The sequence below is a fragment of the Ursus maritimus genome, unplaced genomic scaffold (assembly GCF_017311325.1).
Source record: "Ursus maritimus isolate PB19 unplaced genomic scaffold, ASM1731132v1 scaffold_28, whole genome shotgun sequence".
In the NCBI taxonomy this organism is placed as follows: Eukaryota; Metazoa; Chordata; class Mammalia; order Carnivora; family Ursidae; genus Ursus; species Ursus maritimus.
Window position 1 is genome coordinate 4,523,268 of NW_024425341.1, and position 11,962 is coordinate 4,535,229.

At 36.1% G+C, this 11,962-nt stretch overlaps 1 protein-coding gene across 1 annotated transcript in view; it reads left to right on the forward strand.

Annotated features, from left to right (window-relative positions):
• The window catches only part of ADAM18 (ADAM metallopeptidase domain 18), a 181,619-nt gene that overhangs the window by 90,768 nt on the left and 78,889 nt on the right, over positions 1-11,962 (forward strand). The window contains exons 14-15 of the mRNA XM_040643231.1: positions 4,138-4,336; positions 11,182-11,287. Of these exons, the coding sequence (XP_040499165.1) occupies positions 4,138-4,336; positions 11,182-11,287 (305 nt within the window). The remainder of the gene's footprint in view (positions 1-4,137; positions 4,337-11,181; positions 11,288-11,962) is intronic.

Genomic DNA, 11,962 nt, shown 5'->3' on the forward strand with positions numbered 1-11,962 from the left:
ATAAGTCAAGCAGAGAAAGCTGATTATCATAAGGTTTCACTCATTTATGGAACATAAGAAGTAGGAAGATTGGTAGGAGAAGAAAGGGAAGAAAGAAGGGGGGCTAAACAGAAGGGGGAATGATGCACGAGAGACTATGGACTCTGGGAAACAAACTGAGAGCTTCGGGGGGAGGGATGGGATAGGCTGGTGATGGGTATTAAGGAGGGCACATCTTTCATGGTGCACTGGGTGTTATATGCAAGTAATGAATCATGGAACTTTACATCAAATCTAGGGATGTACTGTATATATATATATACAGTGGAATATTACTCAGCCATCAGAAAGAATGATTACCCAACATTTGCAGCATCATGGACAGGACTGGAGAAGATTATGCTAAGTGAAATAAGTCAAGACAATTATCATATCGTTTCACTCATTTATGGAACATAAGAAATAGCAGGGAGATCTGTAGGAGAAGGAAGGGAAGAAAGAAGGAGGAGGTAAACAGAAGGGAGAATGAACCACGAGAGACTATGGACTCTGGGAAACAAACCGAGGGCTTCAGAAGGGAGGCGGGTGGGGGATTGGGATAGACCAGTACTGGGTATTAAGGAGGGCACATATTGCATGGAGCACTGGGTGTTATACTCAAATAATGAATCATGGAACTTTACATCAAAAACTAAGGATGTACTGTATGGTGACTAACATAACACAATTTAAAATTATTATTAAAAAAAGAAAGTCTTTATTTCTCATTAATTTTTAAAATATAGATTTTGTAGGTGTAAGATTTTAGGTTGAAATAATTTGTTGGTTTTTTAAAATTTTTTCATCACTTTTAAGACACCATTCATTTGTTACTCGTTTTGGTCTCAGTCTATTAAGTATTAATTCAATTAAACAGAAGCATGAGAGACTATGGACTCTGAGGAACAAACTGAGGGCTTCAGAGGGGAGGGGTGGGGGAATGGGATAGGCTGGTGATGGGTAGTAAGGAGGGCACGTATTGCATGGTGCACTGGGTGTTATACGCAACTAATGAATCATCGAACTTTACATCGGAAACCGGGGATGTACTGTATGGTGACTAACATAATATAATAAAAATATATTATTATAAAAAAATAATAAACAGAATTGTAGAGTGTGTGTAGGGGGGAAAGGGGTAAAATTCCCTATGAAAGGCAATAGATAAAGTATTTCACAGGCCACATAAATTTGACAATAACTGTAATCTTTATCTGAGCTATGCAAGGAGACCTTTCTACTTTCAGATAATAATACATATAATGATGTTGATAGCTATTACATACATTGTTTACCATGTGTAAACATGAAGTACTTTTTACTTTAACTCAGGTTTTTTTTTCAAATTTTTATTTAAATTATAGTTAGTTAAAATACAATATTGGTGCAATATTAGTTTCAGGTGTAGAAGTAAGTCAGTGGTTCCCCACTCACATACAAAACCCAGTGCTCATTATAACAAGTGCCCTTCTTAATACCTGTCACCCATCTAACCCATCCCCCTCCACATCCCTCCATCAACCCTCAGTTTGTTTGTTCTCTATTATTAAGAGTATCTTATGGTTTGTTTCCCCTCTCTCTCTCCTTTTTACCCCTCTGATAGGTTCATGTTTTGTTTCTTAAATTCCACATATGAGTGAAATCATATGATATTTGTCTTTTTCTGACTTATTTCCCTTAGCATAATACATTCTAGCTCCATCCATGTCATTGCAAATAACAAGATTTCATTCTTTTTGATGGTTGAGTAATATCCTAATATATATATGTGTGTGTATATATACACACACACACACACACACACACACCACATATTCTTTAGGCATTCATCAGTTGATGGACATTTGGGCTATTTCCATAGTTTGGTTATTGTTGATAATGCTACTATAAATATTGGGGTGCTTGTACCCCTTCAAATCTGTATTTTTGAATCTTTTGTGTAAATACCTAGCAGTGCAATTGTGGAATCATAGGGTAGTTCTATTTTTAACTTTCTGATGAACTTCTATACTGTTTTCCAGAGTAGCTGCACCAGTTTGCATTCCCAACAGTACAAGAGGGTTTCCCTTTCCTCACATCCTTGCCAACACCTGTTGTTTCCTGGCTTGTTAATTTTAGCCATTCTGATGGGTGTGAGGTCATATCTCATTGTGGTTTTGATTGTACCTCCCTAATGATGAGTGATGTTGAACATCTTTTCATGTGTCTCTTAGCCATCTGGATGTCTTCTTCGGAAAAATGTCTGTTCATGTCTTCTTCCCATTTCTTAGCTAGATTATTTGATGAAACATACCTCAACAACATAAAGGCCATGTACAAAAGACCCACAGCTAATACCATCCTCAATGGGGAAAAACTGAGAGCTTTTCCTTTACAGTCAGGAACAAGCCAGGGATGTCCACTCTCACCATTACTATTTAATATAGTACTGGAAGTCTTAGCCTCAGCAGTCAGACAACAAAAACAAAAGACACCCAATTAGGCAAGGAAGAAGTATGGCTTTCACTATTTGCAGAGATGTGATACTCTGTGTAGAAAACCCAAAAGACTCCACCAAAAAAATTGTTAAAACTAGTATATGAATTCAGCAAAGTCACAGGATATAAAATCAATGTACAGAAATCTGTTGCATTTCTATACACCAATAATGAAGCAGCAGAAAGAGAAATCAAGGAATCAATCCCATTTACAATTGCACTAAAAACCATAAGATATCTAGGAATAAACCTAACCAAAGAGGTAAAAGGTCTGTACTCTGAAAACTATAGAAAACTGGTGAAAGAAATTGAAGAGGATACAAATAAATGGGGGGAAAAACATTCCATGCTCATGCACTGGAAGAACAAACATTGTTAAAATGTTTACACTACCCAAAGCAATCTACTCATTTAATGCTATCCCTATCAAAATACCAACAACATTTTTCACAGAGCTAGATCAAACAATCCTAAAATTTGTAAGAATCCACAAAAGACCCTAAATATCCAAAGCAACTCTGAAAAAGAAAAGCAAAGCTGGAGGCGTCATGATTCCAGACTTCAAGGTATATTACAGAGCTGTAGTCATCAAGACAGTATGGTACTGGCACAAACACACATAGATCAATGGAACAGAATAGAAAACCCAGGGTGGACCTATAGCTATATGGTCAACTAATCTTTGACAAAGCAGGAAAGAATATCCAATGGAAAAAAGACAGTCTGTTCAACAAATGATGTTGGGAAAACTGACAGCAACATGTGGAAGAATGAAACTGGACCACTTTCTTACACCATACACATATAAATTCAAAATGGGTAAAAGACTTAAATGTGAGACAGGAAACTATCAGAATCCTAGAGGAGGACACAAGCAGAAAGTTCTTTGACTTTGGCCATAGCAAATTCTTACTAGACATGTCACCAAAGACAAGGGAAACAAAAGCAAAAATGAACTATTGGGACTTCATCAAGATAAAACCTTCTGCACAGCAAAGGAAACAACAAAACTAAAAGGAAATCTACAGAATGGGAGAAGATATTTGCAAATGACATATCTGATAAAGGGTAGTATCCAAAATCTATAATGAATATATCAAACTCAACACCCAAAAAAACAAATAATCCAGTTTAACTCGGTTTAATACTAACAACAACTTTGTGAGAGAATGATTATTATCCTGAGTTTACAAATGAAGCAACTGCAAATGAGAGAGATTATGTATCTCATCCAGATAAATAAGCTAGTGAAAATCCAAGCAAGAAATTGAAACCAGGCAGTTTGGCTTTTGGTCACTTCAAGAACAAAAAGGTAGAGGCATTGGTCCTCCAATTTTGAGGACTAGGTATGTGTTACCCTCCAAATGCAGATGGAGTCAGATGGCCTCCCAATGCAGACCACAGAACAGTTGTAAACCCTCTGTCAGAAGGGATCCTTTTATATCTGAGACAGACTTCTTTATGGCTTCAGGCTTCATAATGAATACTGTACCTGAGATTTCTTTCAGAAAACTCACAAACTCGGGAATTCTATGATTCCCCCAAATATCAATAATTAGGCATATTTTATTTGATAAATCTCTTCACTAAGTAAGAATAGTCATTCACAAGAACATGATTTTCTCTTTCTTTTTCCTCCTAGATATCTGTAGCAGGCACTCCATGTAGAAAGAGTATTGATCAAGAATGTGATTTTACAGAATATTGCAATGGAACATCTAGTAATTGTGTTCCTGACACTTATGCATCCAATGGCATGTTGTGCAGGTTGGGAACTGCGTATTGTTATAATGGACGATGCCAAACTGCTGATAACCAATGTGCCCAGATATTTGGAGAAGGTATTGCTCTTTCTTATAAATTTCTTTTACCTTAAATTTGGATTCCTCTGTATGATAAAATACATATCACACAACTCTAGAAGTGGAAGAACTTGAATCACAAGCTCAGTAAAGAATAAATTTGAATTAAGAAAGATGTTTTTATAGGATATCAGTATAGTATCTCCAGGATAATACTGTACATTCCTCTTCTCATGGTTTGATTTTTGCTTTTTGTACTTAGCAACCCGGGGAAAAATCCACGTTTACTACTCATAATTTGCATAGAGATTGGAATGGCAAGTCAGTAAATTATAGAAATATACTTAAATTTCTTTCGCTTCACATCTTCATGATATAATTTTAATGGCATAAAACAAGAAGTTCAGAGTGAATTTCATTCAAGTACAATCATATTTCTTAACTGAGAAAATGCTAGGATAACAGTAGTTATAGGCCACCGACCAAAATTCATTTTTATATTTTCTTTTGAAACAGTTTTTCCAATTCACGTAAGAGTTGTGCATATATGTTTGCTTTTTAGGCAGTAACTATTCATAATACCCCAATATGATTTTTTTAGATGGATTAAATGAAATTTGAGTAGATCAAAATTACTCGTTGGAATGTATTCAGATCAATCATTTACTAATTGAGAAAAAGTAGTATAAGCACCACTTTTCAGTTATTTGCCCAGCAGTAATAAGGTCTATAGTTTATACCAAATGACATGGTATGCAATCTACATTGTCTTTGTAATTATTTGAATCTTTTCCTTGGTACAAGTTTCAGATTAAGTGATTTAACCAGAGCTGCAGAGCTATAATCTCCCAAATCACAGATGAGTGGTATTTTCTGTAGGCTGTATTTTCAGGATTCCACTCTTCATTTGGTTGTTTCTTTGCTGTTTTACATTTTCAGTGTTTACTTTCATTTAAAAAATATTATTTGTCATTGTTACAGTAACTTTAGATCAAGGTTTAATATATCCTTTAAAAATAAAATTAAATAATACTCCCTATAAGATCCATTAAGGATTGTCCAGGCCATACTCTTCTTTTTCATTAAATAAATCTTTGATCCAGAATTGAGCTACTTGTCATCTGACATCTTTTTGAGTTCTAATTAAAATAAGGGTGTTTAGGTAAGACTTAACCATTAATGTGTATTTCCTCCTCTAATATATGCTCTAGTATCCCACAAAACTTACCCTACTGGGTCAAAATTTGATCTTTTGATGTAGTTCATTCAGTCATCCCTCCTTTCTTCATTTATTTCGCTCCTATCTGGAGGAGGCACTTTTTTCTTGTTCTTATGTTATGAAAAACTATAGGGCAAAAGACTGTACTTAAGACAAGGGCACATACAAGAACTGATAATATTCAACAAGATGAAAATTGTCACATGGCTATTGTTCTTATGGAGCTTATGATCAAGAGACAGAGTAAACACATAAATACAAAAGAAATATGAAACCTTTAATTGTGCTAAGTACAGTTATAGGAAAGAAAATAGAATGCTGGAAAAAAATGAGGTGTAATGGACAAGGAAAATACTGTCTTGCTGTCATCATTTCCAGCTGTCAGCTCACTCCTCCAGGATTTGTCTTAACTGCACACCTCACCCAAAAGTACACCTTTCCCAGGACAGCACAAATCCAGTAATTAATTGAGGTGGGGTATAAAGACCTGACCATTGTGGTCTAATCAGGCACAATTCAGGCACAATTTGTATGCTGGCAGACAGCTACCCATAGGGTTGGTCAAGTCTTTGTTGGGCCTGAAATTCTGTTTGACTTCTTATCTGCTCTGTCCTACTTTCTGCCTCTTACTTCCAGATGTTCTAATCACTAATAAATAGCTTTCACATTATACCTCATCTAGATGCTGGCTTCTGGAAGTTCTAACCATTAACAGTTGATCCTGAGAGTGGTGTGAAAAAATAGCCTATAAGATCATTTTCAAACTGAGTTACTTACTGCCAAGCTGTGAATGAGCATGCCATCTCTGGTGAAAGCCGATAATACCCTCACTGAGTGACTGGGATAGTAAAAGATAATCCATTAGCTGGTACAATTGAAATGTATGGGGGAAATAGTAACTATAAGGACAGGGGTATTAGATGGCTATTACTAAGCAACATTGAGATCTAAGAAAAGATAACAAAAAGGTGTTCATTTGAAATCAAAGAGTATGCTGAATGGCCCCCCTGTTAACTCATAATGAGGTTTTCATCTCTTAAAATGGGAGGTTAGACAGACTTAATTATCAAGTTGAAGGAACTTCGGAGGAGGTTAAATTCTCAGTCAATTCTGTTTTACCATGATTAATGTCCTGGCTGGAAAAGAATGAGAACTACAATTGGGATAGGAACAGTTGAAAATATGTTCTCCCCAATTTTAGCCTCCAGACTTTTCTGAAACTACTGAATTTACAAAATGGCACAGCTCTGGTCCCTCCCACTACCACCTGTGCCCAATTAAGAATGCTGTAAATATGTTCCCATTGTTTGATGATAATGTGGAAGTCTATCACTCATAACACAAATTGTATCCCCATTAGGATTTGTCTCCTACCTGTCTTGGACACTAAAGCTGAAAATTGAGTTAAGGCACAGCAAAATAGAGCCAGAATTTGCTGGAACTTACAAGGGAGTAAAAGAAATATACCCCAGTGGAGCTGTAGGTCCTAGCCGGCATTTACTGCCAGAATCAAGGGAATTTATATGGAATTGGATTCTGAGAGGGCTTGATCATAACATTGGATAGGGGAACATATGATTAGATAAGAGAGTTTATTGTATTGGGAACACTCTCCCAAGATAATAGGAATTAACACCCTGGCTAGGATCCTAGAAGATGGTAAAAATTTCTATTAGAATTGTTTCCAGAGACATGGAAAAAAATGGGATGGCTCACTGTAAGTGAAATTTAAATGATGGTATTGCCATGAAATAATGGAGGAAAGGAAGAAAAGTCTCAGGGAAATGGATATACTGTAATATATATGTTTAAGTGCAAGGCCAAATAGTCCCAACAAGAAGACCCAATGCCATAGGCAATGTGGTGCTGAGAGGTGTATCAAAATCACTTTAAGTGTTCAGGATGGCCTTCTCTGGAGGCCAGGGGTGATAGGAGAAGATGGTATTATAGAAGTAGGCTCACTGATAGCAATGGGCATTATTGATAAGGTCTCAAAAAAATCAAGGCCAGAGACCAGTGCTTGGCTTCCAGAAACCAGATGGATAAAATTATTGTAATAAGTGGTAGGGACAGAGCAGCAGACATGGATACCTAGTCCACAGACAATCAGGAAGATAGATAATAGAATATTACCCAATTTGTACCATCAAAGGAAATTAAAAAATGGATACTAGGGGACTGAGTAGAGTTACATTAATAAATGTCATAATTCCATGTCTAAATTCTGAATCTAAGCCAATTTTCAGAACCAAAACTCATTGACTTAAGAGAGGGTTAGAGTCCCAGAAGGGAAACTACACAACACCTTGGCAAGCATATGTGCTAACAATTTCTCTAGCACATCCTCAGATGGACCTACAATCATTTAATTAGGTATCTGTTCATGTGGAAAATGGAAATACCAAGCATTTTGGAAACTAGTGGACAAAGAGTGTGCATTGACCCGGATAACCAGAAACCCAGTGTCATCACGGTGTCTCTGTGATAGTGGGGACTTGTAGGGGTTAGGGAATAGAGTTCTTGATAACTTTCAGTGCACAATGGGTCCACTATGTCCACAAATCCATTTGGAATTATCTATTAGTCCTAGAATATGTCATCAGGCTTGACATATTAATAGTTTGTGCAATCCTATCATTATGTCCTTGACCTATTTGGTAAGGCCATGGAGAAAGCCTCTGTAACTGTATCTTTTTAGAAATTAATGCTATTTTTTTAAAGTAGGCTTCATGCACAGCATGGAGCCCAGCGTGGTTTTGAGCTCACAATCCTGAGATCAAGACCTGAGCTGAAACCATAGTCAGATGCTCAACTGACTGAGCCACCTAGGCACCCCAAATTAATGCTACCTTTAAAGATCTAAAGGATCCAGAGGTGGTTAACTGTATATCTACATTTAATTACTCAACATGATTCTTGCAGAAACCAGATGGCATCGGAAGATAATCTATAGCAAATGGAGACAAGTAGTAGATTAAATAATTGCACCCACTATACCAGATTAACATGGCCTCAGATATGTGGTAGGAGTATAAACACTGATTTGACAAATATATTCTTTTCTGTTCCTATCTGAAAAAATAATTGGAAACAGTTTGCTTTCACATAGAATGTATAATGGCATTAATATTGAGTTTTGTTGCAAGTTATTTTTACTCTCCTGCTCTCAATCATAATGTAGTTGTAGAGATGTGGACATCCTAGAAAATATCACATTGTATACTCTATCAATGATTTTGTTCTAATCCAGCTAGATAATCAAAGCATCACTAGAATGCTGGAACATTAAATAAAACATATGTGTTATAAAGGGCAGGAAACAGACTTTCAAAATGCTTAGAAATTTGTCATCAGTAAAATTTTTGAGAGTCCAGTGATCAGAGGTTATGACCTGACATCCCTGGAAAGTAAAAGCAAACTGTATGTATCTTGCATCTTCTTGAACTAAAAAGGAACACCTGGTAGTTCTCTTTGGGATCTGGAGGCAATATATTCCACATGAGGAAGTACTGCTTCATTTCATTTACTAGATGACATGAAATGTTGCTAATGTTGAATGAGGTGAAAAACAGAAAAGGGCTCTGCAGCATGTCCAAGCTGCAATGCAAGCAGCCCTGCGTTCTGAATTATAAAACCCAGTAGCCTCAATAATATCAGAAGTGTAGGTTGTGAGAAAAAAAAAAAACAACATAGCATGTGGGGCTTATACCAAGCCTCTTTGGGAGAATGACAGGGCAGGTCTCTAGGGTTCTGGAGCAAGGTTGTGCCATCTAAACTGCAGAACCATACCACTTTGACAAAACAACTCTAGTCACACTAGTGACCCCGGTAAAGATAAAGAATCTGATTTTCATACACCAAATAACCATGTGTTCAGAACTGTACAGCTTAAGCTCAATTATGTCAGATACACTAAGTTAAATGGTCAGATAGATAGAAGTCATTCATTCACCTGGATTCAAGAACAGGCAAAAAGAGAGGGCAGAAGAAAAAATCCATGAGCAGGAAATCCAGAACAGTACACTTTTCTCCCCTTTGCATCTCCCTCAGCTCACACCTATGGATACATGGGATTTCACCATGACCAAGTTACACAAGAAGAACAAGCCTAGGCTTGCTTTATAGATGTGTTGGCTCAGTCACTGGTTATAAGTCTGGTGGGGGCGGGGGTGGAGAACAGTAGCCACAGTGCAACCTCGCTTTGGAGGATGCCTTGAAAGATACTGACCATCTGGTTATCTGTTTTTTGTGGAAGGAGAATTGGCCAGAGGTAGGTTATAAAAATACTCATGAACAAGGACAAAGGGCCAGATTGTTGGTGGGGAGCCTGGATGTGGAAGGACTGGAAGATTAGAGGCAAGAGTTCTAGGATAGAAATATGTGGGTAGATACATGGAAATGAAAAATAATGTGAAGAGCTTTGTATTAATCTAGCAGGTTACCCACCAACAAGCACCCACCATTGAAGAGACACAGAATAATCAAATAAGCATAATAATTTGGCTAGTTTACATCAGCCAGCAACCATCATTATCCACCCCAATGCCTGTAAGATGGACACATTTCTAGGCTTTCTTGATTTTTTTTATTACTGCCTCTAAAATAACCGATTCTATCCTGAGTTTAGTTTATCTTTTTCTTGAGTACTTTCTGCCTTATGGTCAAATACAGCCAAAAATAACCAAGACAGATTCGGTGTCCCTACTTCTTTGCCTAAGACAACAAGTTTATTAAGGCTATTATCTGCCTTTCAGTCATTGAGAAGAGAGTTTCTCCAAGTGTTTCACCCTCACATAGCATGAATTACTCTTCTTTATCCAATGATAATTTTCTTATCACCTACTACCAGGCTTCAGTGACATTGCCACATATTTTGGGCATATCTTACAGGAGAACTCGACTTTTAAGTAGCAATTCATGTGTTTAATGAAATGGAAACTACCCTGAAATATCTCAGATTTATATATCCAATACAACTATTCTGCTATTCCATATTGCTTTGACTATGATACCCAGATGGACAAATTAACCTCTACTTAAAACATTATCTCCCATCAGAGAAAAAAAGAGAATATAACACTCCTTTTTTAAAAAAAGATTTTATTTATTTATTTGACAGAGATAGAGACAGCCAGTGAGAGAGGGAACACAAGCAGGGGGAGTGGGAGAGGAAGAAGCAGGCTCAAAGCAGAGGAGCCTGATGTGGGGCTCGATCCCAGAATGCAGGGATCACGCCCTGAGCCGAAGGCAGATGCTTAATGACTGAGCCACCCAGGTGCCCCAAGAATATAACACTCCAATTCACAAGTCCCACAAGACTTTCTGCCCATAAGTGACATGTTTCAAATCTCTCATTTCATTAAGAAGTTCAGATTACAAGGTGAAGCCTAATATTCATTGGATGAGGCAGTATGCATTCCCAGAGGGAGGGGCAGCAAATTATTTTTAACAATAATTTAATTTTACTACAATAGATATAATTTTTTTTTCTTTTTTCTGTTAGATAATTGTTTCTTTCTACTTGCATTCACAGGATACACATACAAGAAAAGAATGACTTGTTTCATGATATTTTGTTTATGCAGTAAAAGTTTATTGGATTTGTTATGAATAAAAATTTACTTTGGATTAAGTAATAATTTAACAGACATCTTTGCATTTTTAGGTGCTCAAGCTGCTCCATTTGCCTGTTTCAAAGAAATCAATTCTCGCATTGATAAATTTGGAAACTGTGGTTTTAAAAGTTCACAACCATTATCTTGTAATCAGAAGTATGTATACAGAAAATAATTGGTTTATTGAGTCATAAAAATTATAGATTGCTTGTCAAGAGACACTAAAGAGTAATGGACAGTAAATTGTATATCAGGAGAATATTTTCAAATAACATTATATATATTGTTCTTCAATGTAATTCAGTTTTCTTTTTCCCTATCTTTTCCCAGATATATTCTAATAATGAGACTAAACCAAAAAAAAAAAAAAAAAGCTGATGCTTATTACCAGAGGTAGGAAGTGGGCACAAACTACCAAAAATCAGAAATTTGTGCACTGTATTGAGAATTAAAACAGAGTTTTTTTATTAAGTAGATAAATGATAATAATCTTAAAGCAAGTGCTTTGACTTTTAAGACATGAAATTATTGAGAGGAATAAATTTCCTTTTTTGTTTTGTTGCTTGTTTCCAAAATACTGATATGTAAAGCATGTCAGTACCTATGGAGGGCTGAATTGGGATTACTGGAATATTTTTAAGGGACTTATGAAATCCAATAAAGGAGAGCTTAATCCATAACAAATACTTCCTGAATTTCATGGGAGTATTGAAAACAAAAGAATCAAAATAATAATAATAACAAATACAGTAATAAAACATAAATAAAAATATAAATAATAATAAAAATAAATAATAAAAATAATAACAATTGTTATTATCGGCTGTTTTG